The 23,196-nt window shown below is 39.5% G+C and overlaps 3 protein-coding genes across 7 annotated transcripts in view; 2 read left to right on the forward strand and 1 right to left on the reverse strand.

The window, feature by feature from the left end:
* Positions 1-8,513, forward strand: part of LOC141909534 (tribbles homolog 2-like) — a 29,242-nt gene extending 20,729 nt beyond the window's left edge. The window contains exon 3 of the mRNA XM_074799977.1: positions 2,932-8,513. Coding sequence (XP_074656078.1) covers positions 2,932-3,424 — 493 coding nt within the window. The 3' untranslated portion in view covers positions 3,425-8,513. The remainder of the gene's footprint in view (positions 1-2,931) is intronic.
* Positions 8,514-9,794: 1,281 nt separating this feature from the next.
* LOC141909544 (E3 SUMO-protein ligase NSE2-like) lies at positions 9,795-13,616 on the reverse strand. 2 transcript variants are annotated; one of them, XM_074799989.1, is made up of 6 exons: positions 13,484-13,616; positions 12,867-13,045; positions 11,793-11,899; positions 11,203-11,359; positions 10,472-10,673; positions 9,795-10,179 (listed from the first exon to the last, which is right to left on the reverse strand). In XM_074799989.1, the coding sequence occupies exons 2-6, from the start codon at positions 12,994-12,996 to the stop codon at positions 10,032-10,034; spliced, it is 744 nt and encodes a 247-aa protein (XP_074656090.1). In that variant the 5' UTR covers positions 12,997-13,045; positions 13,484-13,616; the 3' UTR covers positions 9,795-10,031. The 2 variants fall into 2 exon arrangements, with proteins under 2 accessions (XP_074656090.1, XP_074656092.1); XM_074799991.1 differs by having other exon boundaries at positions 12,867-13,028; positions 13,484-13,592.
* A 1,076-nt stretch (positions 13,617-14,692) lies between these two features.
* The window catches only part of LOC141909515 (kinesin-like protein KIF13A), a 111,672-nt gene continuing 103,168 nt past the window's right edge, over positions 14,693-23,196 (forward strand). For all 4 annotated transcript variants that reach the window (XM_074799941.1, XM_074799943.1, XM_074799942.1 and 1 more), the window contains exons 1-2: positions 14,693-14,904; positions 15,483-15,579. In XM_074799941.1, the coding sequence (XP_074656042.1) occupies positions 14,853-14,904; positions 15,483-15,579 (149 nt within the window). In that variant the 5' untranslated portion in view covers positions 14,693-14,852. The remainder of the gene's footprint in view (positions 14,905-15,482; positions 15,580-23,196) is intronic.

Here is a 23,196-nt window from a genome sequence, read left to right on the forward strand (position 1 = left end):
GGACCATCGCCATGCTATAACAGCATACCTGCAACTCCTTGATTCATTAAAAACCCCTTCTAAACAGAAAATGCTTTTGAAGATGCTTGAAACCCCTTTGATTTGAGCAAAATGCCTGAAACTCCTTCAAAACTAATTAAAATTCATGAATAGGCAATTCGATACTTTAGAAGTCATGCCTAAATCAGTACAGTTGGGACCAGGATCTTTTCGTTACCCTATTAATTATAGTTACCGAGTTTAGTTAGAATCAAGGATAAAAATTTGTTCATAAAACCGCCGAATAAATGGTTTATCGAGATTCGTTAACAGTACCGGTTCAGTAGGAGTCTTCAGTCTTTGGGATATGAAAATGATGCAGACACTTCACCGAAATTTGAAATTTTGTCTTTTGAAAACTCCTTGAAAACTGCATACATCCAGGAATGACTAATATGTAGGGAGTCTGTATAAGTTTACAGATGGGTCTTCAGTTTTCAAATTGTCTTAAGAACTAGGATCTCAACAAGTCGAGGGACTGATTCTCCGTCTACGTAATGATTCGATCAAGGAGGACATGGTTTCGGCTCTGGCGACATTCCATCATGGAATGAACGCCGTGGGAGAGCGAGGTCGAGCGGCTGATTCTGAAGCTGTGACTTCGCACCACTACAACAGAGGGTTTTTAAAGGTGTTGGGATCGACGTGTACTGGGACACGAGCCAAGTCTGTCATAATACATCGGTATAAAACGTACAGTAAACTGTATGTACGGGTTTTATAGTGTGGAGGCCTAATGGGAACTGTGCCAGATAGACGCTAACTATTACTGAAAAAGGTTATATACTACAAAATGGTCGCCCGCGTATAAAATGATACTCAGAGTTAATGGTAATGAAGTAAAACGCGCAAACTGGGACCGGCAAAATTGTTCCAAGGCAAGCGAAGTTCGAGTCAAGGATAGGAAAATCATTTTGCCAAAAGTCCAAGTTGGCCGTGTCCAAGTAAAGCGAGGTTTACTGAAGTAACCTGAAGGGGGGTTGTTATCTTGGGGGACAGGAATTGACTATGGTGGGGAGAGGGGGGATTATATAAGCACATACATCTACTGTCCTCGTTGAGGTGATGTTCATTTTGTAACTTATAGTTATTCCACCTGCTTCCCTTACCAGCCTTACCAATAACGGTATGATTCACGTCGTTTTATTCAACTCCTCGCCTACCGACATCAGTGTTATTGTATTCTATCACGTGAATAATGTACGCCGCTCTTTTCTTTAGTTTTATCGCCGGCCGATTTTGAATAGAGAAAGTATTGAATAATTCATGCGTTTTACGTTGAACTGAGACTCGCCGCAAATAATGAATGCGAGATTGAAGTAAACTCGCTAAACTGAATTAATGAAGAAATTTGAATTGAGGAGTTGAATCTTTTTTTTAAAAATGAAACCGGGCCCTGGAGCGCACAACTGTACGCTCTTTCTTTGAAATACGTGGTTATATCTTCAGTTGGGAGCGGCCTCTATTGGTGAAAGTTCAACATCTCGATTAAAGACCGGTCTGTCCATTGCTTGGCTCGGTCGCGACGGTATTTTAGGCATCGATTCGAATAATTGGGCACGGCGACACCGGTTATCCCACCAGATGGCGTGACGGTCTTACGTCGTCAAAATAAGTTCATTTCTGTAATATATCAATTTTTTAGGCTCCAAAATCCCTGAATTACTCACTGGACCTACCCTTAGTGATCGGAATACCCTGGTAGTAGTCATTGATAGTTGATTTACCATACAGAAACGTTTAATTCGATTTTAACTGAATAAATTGAATCCGGAAGACTACTACTACACCTGGTGGATCCTGGCTCACCATTGGTGGAATCGTCGATCGGCACTGTAGCGTTGGGCATTCCGCATTGCAATTCCTTTTATAAATTAGCGTTGAGTAATCGCGTGATAGTGAGAATGAGAGAGAGGGGAGAGAGTGGTGAATCGGGTGCCTCGAGATTTTGACTCAACTCGCAAATATTTCATTACTAAAGCAAACAATTTATGATCGAAGGAATCTGCGGAATGAATCAACTCGCGTGGCGGCCGAGAGCTTTGAAGATGATCCAGTCGTCTCGATTTCATAAATATTCTTAGAGCAGTGCTTGCTGGGTTCATGTGTAGACAATATCTGTTCGGGAGAAGGGGTGGAGGGAGAACGTTCTTCAAGAGAACTAGTTCTAAAATGTGTGTTCTTAAAAAACTAGCTCCTTCCGAGAGAACCAATTCATACAACTAGCTTTCTTTAGAGTGAACCAATGCTGCTTATGTTCAAAGGAACCTTGATATCTCTTTCTGTTCGGTAGAACCAACTGACTAATCACAATGATTGTTTATGACTAAATCTTACTGTACGCTGTAGTGTAGTGATTCACGATACACTCCGACGGAGGTTTTTATGATTATGCTAAAATCCGGGAATCGTTCGACTCATACAGGATTCAATGATTCATTCCTGTGGCGTTCCTACTCCGTCTCTCCGCCTCTCCCAATCTCTGCTTTCCTTTTCCTCTCAGATCCCTGGTGGTCATGTTGAAATTTAAGATTCAGGGCCGGATTTACGGTCTGATTTTGGGTGCACCCTCCAAAATAGGACATATCATATAATCAATAGGGCACCCCTGAAGAAAGTTCGTTCCAAAATATTAAATCATTTTTGAAAATACAGAGAAGAAACTTATGAATTTCAGATTTTAGGTATCAGTTTTATATCTTTTATTTACCGGTGACATTTCAGGGCTACTTGACATGTTTAGGGGGTGGGGTATGCATCCCCTGCACAGTACCCTTGCATCCACCCCTGACTGATTGGTCTTATGTTTTCTACTAATTATATATTATGCCAGGCTCTCCAACCTTCGATAAAACGAATCTAACATCAGTATTTTCTTCCGTATCGTTTCAGAACTCAACTAAAACTGGAAAGTTTAGAGGACGTGTGCGTTCTGGAGGACGAGAACAACGACTGTCTGGTGGAGAAACACGGCTGTCCGGCGTACGTCAGCCCCGAGATACTGCACATGAATAAAAACTATTCGGGAAAGTCGGCGGATATTTGGAGTCTGGGCGTGATGCTTTACACGATGCTCGTCGGACGTTACCCGTTCCACGACAACGAGCCGTCGATTTTGTTCTCGAAAATCCGCCGCGGCCACTACACGATTCCGGACACGCTGTCATCGCGTGCCAAGTGTCTCATCCGCAGCCTGCTGCGCCGCGAGCCGACCGAACGTTTAACCGGCGACCAAATCGCTGTTCACCCGTGGTTCACGAGTCGCATCGTGACGCGCGGCGGCGGCGCCACCGGCGGCGCGTCGAGTCGCGGCGAACGACTCGATTCCGATCAGACCGTGCCGGACGTCGAAACGAACGAATCGGATTGTTTCATGTTCACGTAACCCATGTGTAACTTAGTTTTTCTCGTTGTTATTTTTGCGGAATTCGAGCGTCGTGCGACGACGACAACGACGAACTCCGTCTGCTCACACCGGTTCAACCTCTTCACGCGGCACCTGTTGCCTTCGTTAAAATTCGCGAAACGACATAAATTTATGCTAATTTCTAGAGTCTTATTCGCATAATTTCGAGGTCGGAAAATATGATTTCGATTCAGGTATTCTTAGAATAGTGCGTCGGAAAAAATGTTAAAGAAAATTGCGATTGGAAGTTTGGCTTGATTTTTGAAAGAAATTTTAGAAATGACAGTAACTGGAGTTAAGCAGACGGGGTTTAGTAACCGGAGTTTAGCAGATGGGGGTGTCTATGTTTGTGGTAGGGGTAGTTCGGATTGCTCCTTGTGGCTAAATGTTTGGTTTTTCTATCTCAAAAAACTCTCTCTCTCTAGAACTCTTTCTGACACATGAACACCTACAAACGAACACTCACACACTAAAACACACACACACACTCGCCACTCCTATGATTGTTAAAATAATTAGACAAATTTTATACATGTTGAAAATTCAGTCGCGTATTGAAATTATATATATACATACATATATATATACATACATAAATATAGATATGAATATAGATATGAATATGAATATATTTATCTCGTTAACTACTTGTTAATTAGAATAGAAGATTAATGAAAGGATGATTGTGATTCCCGTTTGTGCCGCTAGGCGGCGCATGTGGGGTATTTGTTATCGCTGGTTCTAGTAGTATTGTGTGTAAAAACAGACGAACTTGAGAAATTTCTGAGAAATTTGAATAATTGTAAATTTTTTCTGAGAGAGGTATATATCGATGGGGCCGGGGCTGTTTCATTTTTATTTCATTTTTTTTTTGCATCGATCGATTGATTGAAAATATTCCGCGAAAAAGAAAGGAAGAGAATTTCGTTATGCGAAGTTATTTATTTTTTTGTTGGAAGAGAAAAAAACGAAAGTTACACATGGGTTGCGGGAAAACGGTACGTGTATCTATGTGAATGCATTAGACTCACCGGAGTTTACTCCTTCGGGCTCACCAGCGAGGGCACGCAGCACCTGACAAGTGTTGCATTCACCTACCAGTGTAGATTGCGGGGGTTACACGTGAAAGACCTGTTCGGGTTCGCTAAAGCATCTGAGATGTTGTACTCAATTGCCAGGGTTGACTTCAGGCCAGTTTCGTAGTCGCGACACGAGTACATTTTGAAAGCGGTCGAAAATCTTAAGACCGGTCTTGAGATGCTCGATTGGCTTCAGAAGTAACATCGCCTTAACTGAACTGGTCTAAAGTTGTAATTCCCGCTCTTTTTCAGGCTTCCCCGCCGGGCTTAACTTCACTGCATCTGAGATGTCGCATGCGCCTGCGTAATTAGGCTCGCCTGCCAGGGCAGGCTCACATCATAGCATCTGAGATGTTGTCGCGTCACTTGCCGGGGTCGACTCTCGATATCGGGACAGCGCCACCTGCATTCGTTTAGTGCTCATTTAGTGCTCACCTACCGGTATAACAACATCCATAAAGCAAAACCCGTTAAATTCTAAGGCAGCAAAAACGATAATTAAAAGATTATATTATAATTATTGTGTATAAAAAAAATGAAGGTCATAGCATAAAATATGTATATTTGAGGTTTAATGAGGGAGCGCCATCTGGTGGTGTTGAAAATGACAGGCGTCTAGTTACTATTATTATGAAGAAGATTTGAAGCATTGTTTGTGGTGAACTGTCCATATGTCTGTCTGTCTGTCTGTTTATTCTTGTTTGTAAATAATGAAAAACCTTTTTGTGATATTTTTAACCGCTCCCGTTTCGGATGGATTTCGTGTCTTCCCGACCGTACGATGGTGGCGACCCCTGGTGTCAGTTCTATGCATAAGAAAGTTTCGATGAGATTTCTCCAAAAAAACGAAAAAGTGCGCACAATACGGATTTAATTCTAAGGGGGCGCCATCTAGCGGTCGGGACACGTTCGTTCGCGCGTATGGGTGAGCGGTTATTATGAATATTAGTCAGCGTTTAGTTCAGCAACTCGACAACAGGTGGCATTGCTAATGAATTTCGCCCGTTGCTGGATCGTATATCGCCATTGTTCAGGGTTGTCGGAGTCGGCGCGACCGCCGTTGATTCGCGGCCGGAGGCGACGACAATTTTTGTTTATATTGTTGAAAAATTTCTGATTGAAGCAAGTTCGCAGTTATTATCGAAAAAAAACAACGCGAAAACAAACGCGTTGAATTCGAAAAGAAATTCCTGAAAATCTTATTTTAACGTTTGAATTTTTTTCTGAAATTGAAAAAAAACTTAATTCCTGAAAAAGTTACATCGTAATTTTGCGTTAAAAACGAAACGATTTCGCTGAAAAATGATAAATTTTCTAGGTTTTTTTTTTTCTCATTTTTCTCTGTTTTTGATTATCGTTCAGAGACGAAGGCGAGAAAATGAAAAATGAACGATTTGCCTGATTATCGATTATTATTGTTTATCTTATCACGAAACTGTGCTGAAAAATTACACGCAAATGGAACACTACGCATTTTTGTCATTGTCGCCGTTGTTGTCACCGCGGTAACAACAACGGCGACGTCGTGACGGAATTAACTGAAAATAACAACTATACTTTATTTACATATTTTTTCGTTTATCAAGAGAGACCGCGTTCGTTCTTGCGCGATCGACTTCAATTTGCGGTTTCGACGACGGAATAGCTTTCATTTTTACGGCGCGCGTCGGAATCAATTTCGCGTTTAACGAGAATAGAATCGATATTTTTGAAGCGATTTAAAAAAAATTCCGCCGCGACAAAATCCGAGATTTTTATTTGCGTTATCGCCGCATGAAGTTCGCGCGCGCCGTGCGTTTAAGAAATATTCCTCGCTTGCCAGTGGTGTGGTTGAAAGAAAACGTCTTTTTTGTACGTTAAGGACTGATAACAAGAAAAAGATCTCTTCAAATTTATTTTTGTGGGCAGCAAAAAAGGCATCAGTTGATATTTTAATGCTGTATATTATTGTAGCGTGTGGGTAAAATGCCATCATTACCCCGCGATAGTGAGGAAGTGTGTTGACATCTAGAGAAATCAAGTCATTGTATTAAACTGAAAAAATAGTTATGAAGCAGGACTCAATTCTGTAGCTCTTGAGTTGAAATTTGATTCGGCTTTCAATGTCGGAAACAATCTGTATCCAGTTCCACAGTTCTGAGTTGAATTTGACTCCTAGAGTTAAAACATCGAAAATGAACTGATTTTAACTCGGAATTAACCCTAACTCATAACTGTGGTGGAACTGGGTCTTGATTGTTACGAACTAGAATCGAACTTAACTTTAAGCCCAACTTACACGGCACAGGGAAACATGGAAACTTGGAACACGAAAAATGAAAAATCTGTGACGCATTGTTTCTCAAAACATGACAACGTTGAACGTTCGGAAACATGTTTCTGTGTTCTGTTTCCATGTTTCCGCGCATTGTGTCTGTTGGGCTTTAAGAATTATGGAACTGGGTCCTGGATGCTAGAATCGATGAAATAATGTGTGAATGATGTTCAGATGCTCGTATATCAGCTCTACGACTAAAATATTGTCTGTTGAAAATAGTCTAGACTCTCGTTCCGCAGTTGTGCGGTTTGATTTGATCGAATCTTCTAAAAGTGTTAATTAGCGTTAATTAAATTCAGAATATTCCGCTCAGAATCCATTTCCACATGTGATCGCGTTATTTGACTCTAGAAGAGAATTTAATGCGATCCCTGTGTAACTGGGTTCTGTATTTTAAACTGTATTCTTCCGGTTATAAAAACGTTTGTTTACACCACAGGTTGTTACGTCTGCCTGGTTACTATGACGACTGCCTATATCCGGCCGTTCGAGTTTCCGGCTGCAGACGCAATCGCTGTTACTACGGTAACTGAAAACACGGTCTTACTTACACGCACGTTTTGACACCGAATACCGACTTCAATTGTTGGGAATTTGAATTTTGTGGTCTGCAGCACTGCATGATTTGAATTCACGATAGCGAAGTTCAGTCATCGTCCTGGAAGGAAAATACTTTGATATCAAATATATTTTTTCATCTCACTCAAATTCAAAATACATTCATTTGCCATTTTGCATTCATTTTCACGAAACACGACGACATTGGAGACACTTACCATCTGTGAAATTCGAAAAAACATCAAGCACATTTAGTTCCACGCGACAAGCAAATTCGTAATTGGTATTCATTGTATGTTTGTGTTGAATAAATTCATATATAATGAATACCCCACTCCCCCTCCCTCTAGTACAAACAACTTACGCAATATAAACAAAATTTTCACTTTAAGTTCAGTACATATGCGTTAAAAGGTCGGTAAATATGTGTTATTCATCGCGGCGTTCTTTAGAGTAGCGATATAATCTAACCGTTAACTAACGAGTCTTACTCTTAATCGTGTAACAGTCTTAATCTCCAGCCTGGAACTGCCCCTTCAGATTCTAAATTGTCAAGTCTGAATGATCACTTTTTGACGATATGTCCGCCCGGTGTTTGTAGTCCATTTATGATTGAAAATAGGGCCAATTGCCTTAAGGTTGATTTAAGATAACCGGCGGATAAATACCGTTGTAACGATGAACTTTTAATCGTCACTATACGAACTATCCACTGGTGAACTTGAACCAACTTTTGAGCAACTGGCACCTGGACGATCACAAATTGGATGAACGATACCCGTGTACCTTATGTTCGAGGTCTAGGCTGCTGATTGATTGATAACCTACAAAAGACAAATGCTTTTCGTGAAATGGGACCCGGTTCGCTTAGGATATCGGTAATTTTGTATCGCGCACTCTTTCGTTCTCTGCCGATATTTTCCGCTGTGGTAAAATAGATTTTAACGTATAACGATATGATATAATTCTCTTAAAAAAAATATGGTAGATAAATGAAAAAAAAAACCCTCGATAAATAAGTAAATAAAAGGCAAATATGTTGTTAAATCTTCCTTTAAAATTGTTCATCAATCAGTTGTGTAAAACTAAATAGATTGTAAATAAATATAATCTCCTTGAAAATGATTAGTAAGTTTGTTTTTTTTTGTTTTCATTTGGTGAAGGATTCAAAACATTCTCGGACTATGATGAGGACTCGAGTCGAAAGCAATCAAGACTAGTTTAGAGTCTTTGTAGTGTACCCGTATATGAAACACCAATCTTCAATATTGTTGGTGTTTTAATACAGTAAAAGTCACCTTACGGCCAAATCGGACGTACTTATGACTAACTCCGGCAAAAAGGAAATTTTCTGACCTAACGCATTTTCCTATCCTTAACTCGGACTTCGCTCAACTCGGACTAATTCTGCAAGTCCCAGTTCATCCGAGTAAGGTAAAGTTTACTGTATGCTTGGGACTCTTTTTCAGCGTGATTAATTGTACAGCCCCCTATGAAAAAATATCGCCCAAGTGTGATGCAAGTGATAGGTGCTCGCTATTGGAGGCAAGTTGTGTCACGATGACCATCACCCTACCAAATTCTAAGGCACCCAAGAGAAAATCTTCCCCTGCGGCTGACTGGATAGGGAAAACAGGGAATTTGGACCTCAGAAATGGTAGGTTGCTGTACTTCACTTGACTGAATTGAGGGATTCCAAGGAACATGAACCTCCTGTCTTCATGTTGGAGCCTTCATTTGCATAAGTTTTCAGGGCTGCCAACGTCTGATAAGTGCCATCGGTAACAAGTTGAATATTTTCCAGGAACATTTTCTTGAGGTATGAAGGAAATTGTTCAAACTAATCATTAATTAATTAATCATTAATCAACAGCAAGACCCTAAAATGATACCTTGTTTCTCCGCAGCGGCCGGGTCATTTTTGTAAAATATGATAAAATTTATAAACAGTTCATTTCTATAGCGGCCGGGTCTGTTATGGTGAAATTGATCACGATTTTAAAAAACGTAATGTATAGGGTAGATAGGCGGCCGGCCGGGTCAACATTTAAGCTCAGCAGAGCGGAGAAACAGGGTATCAATTTTTTTGGCCTAACACATGTTTCATTTCTTATTCAACTGATCAAATCAGTATCTCTCGAGACGAAGACTGAAAATCAGGAACAGTTGGCAGCTCTGTGAGTTTCCTGGAAAAGCCGTCTTAATTTGTCTGAATGATCCAACAACTGTTACCTGGTGAAAATGACGAATTGAAAACCATATCTCTCGAAAGAACACTGGACTAATGTCATCTTAGTTGGATCATTAATTCAAAGATCAAACGCTGAGCCCTTTACTTTCCTCTGAAATCCATTAAAACACAAAAGAAAAACGTCCATTTTAAGGAGATTGCATTTATTTTATTATTAATTATTGCTATGAAAATATAAAAGAGGTTTACACGAAAAACCATCTGCTGTTAAAGAGTTTGAAATATTACTTTCACATTTTGACACAAGATGGCAGCACTACCTAGCGCATGAACACGTTTCCAACACTTTGCAATATTGCACAAGACTAAATCATATGAACGCATATTGACGTATGGATAATTTTTCCAAGTTATAACAATCCTTCTCGGCTGTTCGTTGATCTAATCAATCTTTTCACTATTTGCCGGTCGTTTTCGACGGATTCCGGCTTGTCGATTTTTAGCCTCGATATATTTACGCAACTCGCGGTTTTCGACCAGATCGCCGGTCGCTATCGGTTTCGTATTTATACATCCGCTCACCGGACATCTGAAATAGGAGAAATGTTTATATGTTTATTCCAAACAAAAGAAGGCCGCGATGACTTAAACAATTCAGTGAAATTATTATTAGCTGCTTATGTCACTAATTCAGTAGAATTATGATTAGTTGCTAACCCTCTCATTCTTGATGACTTCAAGGATTCAGCAAAATTATGATTAGCTACCGAAGATGACTTCTCATTTTCGATGATTCAGTAAATTTATGATAAGTTGCTTATCCTCCCATTCTCCATGACTAAGGATTTAGTAAAATTATGATCAGTTATTATTAAACATACTTTGCATTCGCTCCACGTTTTTTCAAGTAATCTTCGATTCCCAGACGATCGTAATTATGTCCGCAGATCTTATTTCGGACAGGGTTCGTCATCTCGAGACCGGTGTACGGACATTTCGTGTGAACTTGTTTCTGAGTACAGATCAAATCCTCGTCTCCGCTCAGTTCCGTTTCCTGCGTCGGTCCGCCGATCGCGAGCATTTCTGAAATCGGAAAAACGAGGGAACATTCTTAGCCGACGCAGACACCAAGTCCACCCGGACCCGGTCCCTACAGATCAGTCAATCCTCGATATAAGGAGTTTTCCAGGAGAAAATTTCAAATTTCAAGGAAGTGTCTGCATCACTCATATTTAAATTACCGTAGGCCTACATCTACGGTGTAGACTCCTCCTAAATCGGTACTGTTCACCTCAGTAAACAATTTACTTATTTTATTTAAACAAGTTATTTGGTTGTTTTGTAATCATATTTCTTACCAAACTTGGTTTGTTATTTGGTAGCCGCCTAATTGAGTTAAAACAACTCCTGGTTTTAGGTGAAATCTAATAAAAAATCTCTTAATTGCCTATTTCTCAAAATTGAAGGGGTTTTAAACGAGTCTTAAGCATTTTGCTCAAATCAAAGGAGTTTCAAGCACCTTTCAAAGCATTTTCCATTTAGAGGGATATTTAAAGAAATCAAGGATTTTTGGAGACCTCGATGGAGCCACCCACTTAAAAGAGAAGGATACCTTGATTACGTAAATCACCGATTTTCTGTTGCAGTTCTAAATATCGTTCGTGTTGTTGAAGTTTCGCGTCTGAATTGTGTTGACAAATAATCTCCATTTGCTCGTCGAGAAGAGTATCAACAGCAGGCCACGCGTCATCAATTCCAATTTCGGCAATCTATAAATCAGATGATTTACTTTTGAAATGTTTGCTCTGGATCTACCACAGTTTTGCAAGTTTCATTCGACTCTGGACGTAGTTCCACAGCTGTGTGGATTTCATTCGATTCTGGTCCCAGTTCCACGATTGTGTGGGTTCAATTTGACTCTGTACCTGATACTCAGATCCACAGTTGTGTGGATTTTATTTGATTTTGTCCCAGTTCCACGGTTGTGTGGATTTTATTTGATTCTGGTCCCAGTTCCACAATTGTGTGGGTTGTATTTGACTCTGTACCTGATACCCAGATCCACAGTTGTGTGGGCGTAATTCGATTTTGGACCTAGTTCCTCAGTTGCATGGGTTTAATTCGACTTCCCCAGTCTGTTCCGCAGTTGTGTGGGTTTGATTTGACTACCGATCCTATTCTACCATTTGTTGTACAACCTACCTTTGCTTTCGTACTTTGAACTACTTCCTTGTACTGCATCAAATCACGTTCCATCTTCGTGTAACTTAACATGATTTCCTTCAGATTCTTTACCTGAGCCCCGTCCTCTATAGCGGTTAGAAAACATTCCAATCAGTTTCAATGAAACTAACAGCAAAGGGAGTTGAAGCGATTGAGAGGGAAGTGAGAGCGGGAGAGGAGAAACAAAAAGAGCGGACCCTCTTAGGATGTATTCTAAAAGAGGGTCTATTTTCAATGTATTGAAAAGGTACCGGTAGTACATGATTTCCTTCAGATTCTTTATCTGAGCCCTGTCCTCTATAGCGGTTAGAAAACATTCTAATCAGTTTCAATGAAACTAACATCGAAAGGAGTTGACGCGATTGAGAGGGAAGTGAGAGCGGGGGAGGAGAAACAAAAAGAGCGGACCCTCTTAGGATGTATTCTAAAAGAGGGTCTATTTTCAATGTATTGAAAAGGTACCGGTAGTACATGATTTCCTTCAGATTCTTTATCTGAGCCCTGTCCTCTATAGCGGTTAGAAAACATTCCAATCAGTTTCAATGAAACTAACAGCAAAGGGAGTTGAAGCGATTGAGAGGGAAGTGAGAGCGGGAGAGGAGAAACAAAAAGAGCGGACCCTCTTAGGATATATTCTAAAAGAGGGTCTCTTTTCAATGTATTGAAAAGGTACCGGTAGTACATGATTTCCTTCAGATTCTTTATCTGAGCCCTGTCCTCTATAGCGGTTAGAAAACATTCCAATCAGTTTCAATGAAACTAACAGCAAAGGGAGTTGAAGCGATTGAGAGGGAAGTGAGAGCGGGAGAGGAGAAACAAAAAGAGCGGACCCTCTTAGGATATATTCTAAAAGAGGGTCTCTTTTCAATGTATTGAAAAGGTACCGGTAGTAGGGACTCAAAGAAAGCTGAGTGAGAGAAATCAGAAAAAAAGAAAGAGCCGAATGTATTTGGATCATATATAGGCTTAATGGCAGAAGGAAAGGTGTACATGTTAAACCAAGCCTTTGATTTGGTTGCTACTACTGCAATGGGGCGCCACTCCGTCACTTACCGTCCTCATATTCTAACATATCGGTCGCGATATCGACGGTCGTTTCCATCCCGGCGCTGATGTATTCTTTCACTTTATCTAAAGTGTTCAGAGCTTGATCGACCAAGTTGAAATTACTGGACGTCGGCATTTTCACGGGTGTCACTTATATATCGAAATGATCTAAGACGAATAACAAACTATAAAGAGACAGGAATTGTCAATGTCATCAACCAAGAGAAGAAATGAACAAGAAGGCAAGTACAGGCCTAGACTTAGACTAAAAAGATCTCCCTCAGTCTTACGAATATTGTAAATTACGTTTAGCGATCATGGACGATACAGTAGTACTAGTAGTAGAGGGTAAAAGTGCAGATCCGCACCTCTCGTGGTTGACGCAATCTCCTGAATGACAGAATCCAGGCTAAAATCTTTCTACTCTCTAGTGAAGATATCCTAGAATTAGCCAATGGCAATGTACTGAATTGCTGATGACATTTTGAATCTGAAACAATGATATTTCATGTAGGCCCTAATTGATTGAACCGTTTATGCGGAGGAGAGGTGCGGATCTGCACTCCAATTGAGTTGTCTGTTTGAATTCCGAATAAATATCAGCGGATTAATTCGATACTTACAGCAATTAATGTCTTTTCTTTGGTCTTTAGCTGGTTACCGGTAGACTGACCGGTCTCTATCTTCAATACGGGATATCGACAAATTCAAGTTCTTGAATTACACGTTTGATGGCGTTAGTCAGAACCGGAAATTCGAACCTAAATCCTCCATGCTCTAGTTCATTTGCAACGAAAATCTCTAGCTTCAAGTTTTCAATGAGCGATATTTTACTTACTATATATCGTCACGCATAATCCTTCAAACATGTTATCCTACCGCTACGTTGGATATGATAAAACTCACTACAAAGGCTAGAAATCCCTATAAGTGTCCTAAAATTATCAAAAAACATTTTGCAACGGCTGAAGATGTAAAGACTGGTTGCCAGGTATCACACGGTGGCAGCACTTGACGGCCCAATTTCGATTGTTGGTTCGAGTCCTGGTACTTTTCATATTTTTATTATGAATCTACGGGTGTAGTCCTTCTAACATCAATTTTATTTCGTAATATTATTTCATATTTATCAGTGTAGCCTGCAATGAATTCACCTTAGAGTCTTGAACTCAACAACAAAGTGATGACACCCGGCACCAGTCATTACTTCCGTTAGCGGCTTCGAGCGTCATCGCTAAATTTGTGATTTTTGGTAGTTTTTTGACATTTCTAGTGATCTTTAGCATTCGAAGTGAGGTCTTATCGAATTCAACACATTGTCAGGATATCATACTTAAAGGATTTTGTGTGCCTATGTATAGTAAGTAAAATATCGCTAATTAAAAACTTGAAACGAGAGATTTTGAAGATAGAGACCGGTAACCAGTCTACGGGTCTCTAACTGAAAGTAGACACCGGAGACCAGTCTAAATGACAAGCGACACCGCCAATGACACGGAAATTGCCGAGGCTCGGCGCGACGCGAATGATTCCCGAATATTTCCGATGACGGAAGTTGTCGAGCGATATTGGTGGATTCCGGACATTCCCGATGATGTGCAATGAAGCTTGTCGTGTCACAAATTCAATCTCACAATACCGACACAAACTAACTTGCGCAAACTAAATTACGGGCCCGTAAAATATTTCGCCGAAGGCGTTCGAAGGCCACATCCGAACCCGAGAAAAACCTCTAAACCCTCAAAAAAATTTTTTTTAAAGTAAAAAGTTCCCAAAATGTCCGATAGAGGGATGACTGAATATTTATATATTTATAATATCTAACATGGCGATTTGGAGCGTAGACACCGAATAAAATCACGATATTCTAGGCGCAAATTCACACCGAAATGGATATAAAATGATCTAAAAAACGCACTCGAACGAAACTGTGATCAATTCGGATTACCGGGATTAATTTAACGGATTACCGTCGAGGATTAAGATCGCAAAATGACGGAGAAAGTGAAGGTAGCTGTGCGCGTACGTCCCCTCAACCGAAGGGGTAAGTAAGCGAATCGGAATTATTGATCCTAATAAATATCAAAACTGATATCAGTGATTTTGATTTATTTCCCCATTATCATGACATTATTAGAAAACGGTTTCTTTTAAAATTATTCCCCAATTTCTGCCATATTTTGACGAGAGACAAAAATGTCTTGTCTGTCATTTTTTTGACAGACAAGACAATTTTGACATCTGTCAAATTGCTGCCCAAACTTACACTCCCGTTTGAAATTATTCGGGTTCTTTTAAAACTGGATCTGTTACCAGTTGGTGATTTAAGTATTCTTGTTACATTTCCCATAACAATTTTTAATTCTGGCTTCTCTAATATTTCTAATTAATTGCAAGTTCTTTTGGGCGCCATATGAATGAATCAGCCAAAGGCACTGTATTTCCTGGGTGTCTGAAACTTTTCAAAACAAAAAGACGCCTGCTTACTTAGAAAAAAGGCCAACAATTTAATCAGCCACGAATTCATTATTTAATTAATAACTTCAAAATTAACTGCAATTCTTATTGGGCTATTCATTATTATTAAGCCTAAACTTTTTTTTTTCAAATGAAATCTTTCAGAAATCGACCTCGGTACGAAAGTGATAGTCGACATGGAACCGACGCAAACTGTCTTATTTCACCCGAGTCAAGCCATCACACCCATCATCAAAGACAGGTAAGAATTGAAAATTATTGATTATCGAGATTATTTATGAAGAGTGCTTTTTTGTTTGAATTTGTTTAAGATTCATCGGTTTTTGAATTAATTGTGCAGATATTGCTTTATTTTCATAGAACTATTTATGATACATGTACAAGCATAAAACTAAGCATTTCTGTATGTATATCACAGAAATAACACTCTAATTACGCAATTACGCAATTAGGCCCTATAGTCTATGATGGACAGCTCAAGAAGCCTAAAGTAACTAGATACCGGCATTCTTACCATAAGTTGCGAGATTTCAGAAAATATTCTTATAGAATGAGGCACGAGGCTTTAGCCTAATTTTTTTAAAAGAAAAAAAGAATTTACCGTGAAAGTTATCCTGTAGGCGCCTACCCGACAGTGCCCTGGCCAAATTCAGCTGAATTTTCTTAAGGCCCTATTTTATTAAGTCTTCATAGTCTTACGACCAGTGTTCACAGTTCATTACCGAAAATCACTTTTTCACAATTTCTCAGAACAAAGATTCTCTTTATGTTCAATGTGTATTAAAAACCGCGATTGAAAAATTTAATCCTTAAAAATCTTAAAAAAGATACATTTCAGAACATTTTAGTTTAATGAATGAGAACGTCAACTATCATCATTTTTGCGATTTTTGCGCATTTGAGTAATTCTTAGGTGATCAATTTTCTCTTATATTCAAACTATGAAGCTAAATTTTTTTTAATCGAACTTGAAGTTCGTGTTGAAAAAATTCTTTATTGAGAGCCCTGATTTGATTAAACCCACTTTAAAAGGCTCATAAAACTTCTAAGGTGTACATTAAAAAAGAATCGTACAATACATACTAAATTGAATAGGCCTATGTTTGTAATTCTTTTGAGTGGTCGGTTTTGATTTGGTATGTATTTCAAACGCTCGTCAAACCGTTGATGGACATCAAAAAAGATTCTATTCTACGCTATACATTACATACGTTACTGCTAATTCTTTTTGAGAGCTCTATTCTGATTTAATACTGCCTATGCCTTTTTCCAAAAGGCTCATCAAACTAATGGGCATCAAAAAAATTTCTATAGGGCCTACATTACGTAAACGTAACTGCTAATTCTTTTGGGAGGCCTGTTTTCACTTGTTAGCTAATAATCCTCGATTGACACGCGATATTACCTCAATTTAGGCTAAATACGCCGACGACTGACGAACCATACATAAATCTAGCCTACATACTACTAATTACATCGTTTTATGCAGAATGTTATTATTTTTGTCCCTCTCCACGGGAAATACATATATATATATATATATATATATATATATATATATATATATATATATATATATATATATATATATATATATATATATATATATATACATATATATACATATATATATATATATATATATATATATATATATATATATATATATATATACACGTATTTATATTTGTATTAATTATTATGATGATTATTTGTGGCTGTGCGTGTGCCAACGCAACGCTGCTGCGTCATGCTCATCGTCATGGCTATTTAATGAGCAGTTCACTTAATTAGGCCCTATACGAGCGTAAAGCCCGATGTATATGGCGTAGGGAAATGTGGAAACGCAGAATCAAATAAGTTTGATAATAATAGTAGAAAATTTGTATAGGGCGATAATTCCGTGCAAAAAAAAAGTAAAATTCAAATGCGCCTGGGTAACGTCAAGGTATGTATGGAATAGTTGAGTTTTGATCATGGATTTGAATTCATTCAGCGTAAAATTGAGAGCAGTGGGTGTAGAGATCACGGTATTCCATGGTATTTGATCATTTATTTGATCATCATGGAAACTATGTTTCGCGAAGCAATGTTTCTCTGGGAACACTCGGAAACATGTTTCTGTTTCCTGTTTCTTCTGCGTTTCCCTGCATCATGCGCATTCGCGCGATGCGTGGTTTGGGAAACAATGTTTCCCAGATGAAACAGGCGTTTGTTTCCGGCGTCGTGTGCGTTGGGCTTAGAATCGATGCGAATTCTGAATCGCGCGCGCACGCGTGCGTGCTCGGTCTGAACAGGTGATTTTGATAAGAAACTTAATAAAATCTATGAAACCGAATTTTCGAAAAATTAAGTTGAAACTCGTAGAATATGCAAAATTCTATCAAAAGTCGATGGAAGATTTTCGTTTTTGAAGACTGGTTACTTCGTTTGCCTTTGAAAATCATCAAAGGTTCCCATTCCACCTGGCACAGTGGAAGCTCGTTTATAATGAGCAGGAAACGGGGTCCGGAAAATCTGTTCTTCGTTGGAAGCGTTTTCTCTCAATTCCTCGGATTATGGATTTTTTTCAAGAAAGCAATAAATTAGAAGGTCGAACGGAAAAAATTACCGAAATAGAAAACAATTTTTTGCTCATTTAGAATAGAAAAGAACAGGAAAACAGATACCTTAAAAATGTCTTATAGCTGTAGATTGTTTCAATTCAATATGAAATTGATTAAATCGTCGTACGATGAAATCCTAAGTTTGTTCAGATGAATTAGGCCTATTATTTCTGGGCTATTTCTGTTTTCCTTACGATAAGGCTTCATTGTACTGTCGGTTATTTTAAGGATAATAAGTATCGTCGTGATAACATAAATTTCCTGTTACATCTTCAATTTACGTCGAAAAGTTTTACGATTATTTTTTTTCGCAGTTGATTTTCTATGTCGCTAATTTATCGCGATATTTCAGCGAAATAACGGTTAAATTTAGCTGTAAAATCAGGAACAAAGGCGAAAAATGTATTTTTAGTTTTTCTACGAAATGAAATTGAAACTTCCATTGATAATACTCTTTACGTCCGTAATTTAATATCTAATTTTAGCTTGTCGTTTAGATTAATTTTTTTCCATTTATTCTAAGAATGGAAATTGTTTGTAACATGAAAGAATTTTTTACAGGCTCATTTAAACGCCAGTCATTCGAAAAAATTGAAAATCCAGTATTCAAATTCATCGGTTTTTCGAAATCGTTCGGGAAAAATGTTTCATTTTAGATGGCGATCTCAGTATTTTGCTGTACGATTATTATGAAATATCGAATTTCAAATCGATCTTTTCGATTTGAGATTTTAAAATCTTCCTACTTCATTATCCGGTGAGGTTTTGGTATCCTATTTAAGTTGAAGAGAGTTAAGTAAGTTAAACAGATAGTTGAAAACCATTAGAAAATTGACTACGCTGAACGTGTCATAAGATCCTCTTTGTATCCCACCCCCAGTTCCTTACTGTTTCCATTATTCCAATTAAGAAAGTTGATACCGTTGATGTCCTGATTTTATCTCCCATCCAACTAGGCTATGTTCCTTCATTTGTCAGCGTTTTCATGACATTTTCTGCTCGGAGATATTCCTCCATCGCGGCGGTGGTTTTTCTGTGACATCAAACAAATATACAGGTCTTCAAGTAACGCATTTACAGAAAGGCTGCGCGGGGATAAATCTCCCTTCAAACGGAAAAATATCTCTGAAAGGCCTAATATGTAGATACTTTGAGCCCGAGAAAGGTTTTTACCAGATCACAGAGCTGTGGCAGGTTGATCGTAGAAAAATGAACGTTTTCTCTTATAGGACTATACCTTAAAGTGCTGTAGAGATACTTAGAACTTCGTCTAGATTTTTTTTTTTTCATGAAAAATTGATTTAAAAATCGATGGATTTGTCCTCGTTTATTCCAATATATATATATATATTTTCCTTGAATTCCAATATATGCATATATATATATATATATATATATATATATATATATATATATATATATATATATATATATATATATATATATATATATATATATATATTGGGACGAGTTTATGTACAACAAGGGTTTCAAAATAGAAACCTTTCCTTGTCGTTGTGTTGTGTTCCGTTTCTAATTTTACGAACCGATAAATTTTAGTTTTGACGAGTCTTGATAATTTCGTAACGCGGTCACGACCGACTACGAATCGCGCGGGGTCGAGGCAATCGACGTCGCTACACGGAATAAAACCGATCGAATCGGAATCGTCGACGGAGTGCAACGAAATGATCTCGACGTCCGCGCCGCGCCGAGGTTCCGAGAAAAGTCGTCCGCCTAATTTCGAATAAAACTGAGCGACGGGTTTGATTTTTCGACTCGTGCCGATAATTTCTCGAGATCTCCGCCACCCGTCGGCGGCTCGTGATTTCTCTATAATTTCTTCGTCGTTGGAAACGAGGATTTTTTTCGGCCCGCGGCTGCGTTTGAATATTAAATTTCTCCGTTTTCCGTCGCGTTTGAAAATTCGCTTTGTTCCTCGACGCGAACAAGACGATATTTGTGGGAAGCAGGGAAAGAAAAGAGGGGGATGGATAGGAAATAGAGGGAGAGTGAGAGGGAGAGGAAATAGAGGGAGATGGAGGGAGGGTGAGAGGGAGAGGAAAGAAAAGAGAGGGAGAAGGAGAGGGAGAGTGCGAGGGAGAGGAAATAGAGAGAGAGTGAGAGGAAATAGAGGGAGAGGGAGGGAGGGTGAGAGGGAGAGGGAGGGAGGGTGAGAGGGAGAGGGAGAGTGCGATGGAGAGGAAATAGAGGGAGAGTGAGAGGGAGAGGAAAGAAAGGAAAGAGAGGGAGGGAGGGTGAGACAGTGAAAGGGAGGAGGAGAGAGGTTATATACAGATATGAGAAAGGTTAGGAGGTAGGGAATGAGAGGAGAGAGGTCAAGAGACAGATATGTAGAGAGGGAGAGGGGTTTGTAGAAGAGAGGTCAAGAGACAGATTTGAGCGAAGTTTAGGAGAAAGGGCGAAGGGAAAGATGAGATATGGTTGCGAGAAAGCGATATTGAGGATGAGGGTGGTGTAGAACTGAGAGAGAGAGGAGAGACAGACAGAGAGCTGACTGCAAACACCGCTGCACTCATCTCTGAGCTGACACTATCCGCTCGTGACATCACTTAACACTGTGTAGCTATTGACTACCAATAATGTCAATGTTTCTACGCGGACTGCAACGAGCGGGAACCCGACAATCGGTGCCGCTCTCATCAACACCTTCTCAGAATCCCGGTGAAACTATAACGCGTTCAATTGCACCTCGCCGATATTTCGATCCCTTTTTATGCTACAGTAACTTAGGGACATGCAGCTCAGAATTTATGCACCAGCTCTGCTGGTGAAATTTTATTCTAATCCGTGGTTGTTGCTTTTCTTACTGTATCCCAAAGCGAAACAATTCCAAAAATCCTGGTATCTAGTGAAAATGCAGATGAATTGGTGAAAAAAGTGTGAAATCTGATTTAAGAATTGAGATCGTGAAAATGTAAAAATGTAAGATGATGTGAAAGTGACAATTCCAAGTTAAAGAAAGACGAGGCAAAAGACTCCGGCTTGAGAAAACATTACGAGATCGACATCCTGTCATGACACATCCCACCTACTTCCTGCATGGTGTAGGCCTATCTCCAATTGAGAAAATTGATACCAGTTATATTTCATCTCTACGAATCCAGTCTGCCATTCAATGATATTCTCGCCTTTACTTGTCACAGCATCATTTTGATGTGAACACGTGCTCTAATTAGGCACAGGCCAAACTCGGCTCGCGTCTGATCCGGGCCGGTTTGCCCGGGGCCGGTTTGCCCGGGTCGGATCGATTCCCTGCGCGATCGCGGCTATGGTACGGTGGTAATTTAGGTGATCGCACTTAACCGGTAACCGTGCAATGAATAATTCATAACACCTGAGGCGGCAGTGCAGTCTGAGAGTGAGTATTGAGAGACCCAGGCACGATGATGAGTCAAATAGCAAAAAATATACATTTTCACCCTCTTACAGTTAATAGTAGTTAATTACATCATAGCCTAGGTAATATCTATTTAAATCTCTGCGTCTCGAAGAGGAGGAGCTGGATTATTATATTCATTGGGAAAATGTTGTGATTTTCACTGTTTTACTAGATACCAGTTCGGTGCCGGCTGCTCTCGGCCAGAACTGGTTCGTTTTCATATAACCAAACACTGTGTGGCCATGTTGAGATGATGATATAAAAATCCCGCATAAAGGATAAAAAACAGTTCGAAAATAGTGTCCTTGAGCTAATTTGTATTCCATGTTTCATTTCATCTTCTTGGGTATTATACAGGACCGTGTACCCTGCCCCTTGGATCCGACCCTGAATTCTTTCAAACAAATCATAGCTGAAAACTTCCTACAGGCCTGTCGGAAGCAAATCTATATAAGTAGGGCCCAGCCCCCATATTTCCCCGAAATTTGCCCTTAAATGCCCGAAATTATGATATTCAGGATTTTCACATTTTTCCCAAAAAAACTATCGTACGCAAACTCTTGGAAATAACAAGATTTTAAAAAAACACCAGGATTTATTTTGTGTCGAGGAGAATCCCAATATCAATATTGGGTGGGCCCGGGCCCCCAAGGTCGCACCCACTCCGTCGGCCCTGTCCTATGTTACAGGCGTAGGGTTTAATCTCAGATATCCTATTTGAAATGATGAAATAGACTGAAGTACTGTAGAAAAGTGTATGGTTTTATACAGGAGGGCAAGGGGACATGATTCGAATATAAATATTCTAGTTACTCAGAGATGAATTCTTGCATACGGCGTAATCGCGCACGTACACGCAGTACCGGTCAGCGTTATCATCCATTACTGTCGGGGTTCGTCCCGTCCCGTTGGTCCCGCGAGCCCCATTTTATGCGATGGTGATAAATTCTATAAACGACTCGACTCGTTAACAATGGTAGTCATCGCTTTATATATTTATATTCTAATGTATACTTAACTTACTAATGGCATCTGATCAAGTTGATTTTCATTCTAGACCAGTCTGCCAACTTGACAGGCCCAGTCTATACTCGTTTTGGTTATATGGCCAATCTCAAGAGTTACTAAGACCAGACTAAACTAATTTTGTTTCTAAGCCAATCTATCAATTGATTGTTAGATTGGCTTAGAAAGACCAGTCTAAGCTCATTTTTGTTCTATAGTCAATTGAACATAACTTAAGGCCATTCCCAACTCATTTCGGTTCTATGCCAATATAAAAACTTTAGACTAGTCTAAGCTCATTTTTGTTGTATATTGCCAATCTGATTACTTAAGACCAGACTAAATCCAATTTGGTTCTAGAGCCAATGGAACAACTTAAGACCTTGCACTGAAGTCAGAACTGGTGCCAGGTGATTGCGAGTTTAACGGAGGAATTGACTATGAAACAAGAGTTGTGTTAATTTCCTGGTTTCCTTGGAGAGAGAATTTATCAAATATCTCATCAGAGGATCAGTACATACGGCACGGCGCAGCGCGGCGCGGCGTAAATATTGAAATATTTGAAGTATTTATTGAAAATCTACGCAGCGATATCGATCTACCTCGGATCAAAGCCACGATCCGAGTCCGTCCGACAGACGCGCGATATTACCAATCAGATCGGTTCCAATAGCGTTACCGCGCGATCGGTGTTTTCTGATCGGTAATGATGTAACATTCCGGGGTTTGCGCCGTGTTACTCCGTCGTGTAACGGGTCGACTGTAGATAATTATATCGGTGTTACTCTTATCGGTAACATCGAGGAATAATTGATCATTGACGCCTATTCTTCCCGTTCTCCTT

Source organism: Tubulanus polymorphus, chromosome 8 (genome assembly GCF_964204645.1).
Source record: "Tubulanus polymorphus chromosome 8, tnTubPoly1.2, whole genome shotgun sequence".
In the NCBI taxonomy this organism is placed as follows: Eukaryota; Metazoa; Nemertea; class Palaeonemertea; order Tubulaniformes; family Tubulanidae; genus Tubulanus; species Tubulanus polymorphus.

What these genes read in the sequence shown, in the direction of transcription:
- LOC141909544 (XM_074799989.1), bottom strand. Translation starts at nt 12,996, where the DNA reads ATGCCGACGTCCAGTAATTTCAACTTGGTCGATCAAGCTCTGAACACT. An exon ending in CGGTGATTTACGTAATCAAG is followed by an intron (nt 10,674 to 11,202) that starts GTATCCTTCTCT and finishes TTCCGATTTCAG; the next exon opens with AAATGCTCGCGATCGGCGGA. An exon ending in AAACGTGGAGCGAATGCAAA is followed by an intron (nt 10,180 to 10,471) that starts GTATGTTTAATA and finishes CTCCTATTTCAG; the next exon opens with ATGTCCGGTGAGCGGATGTA.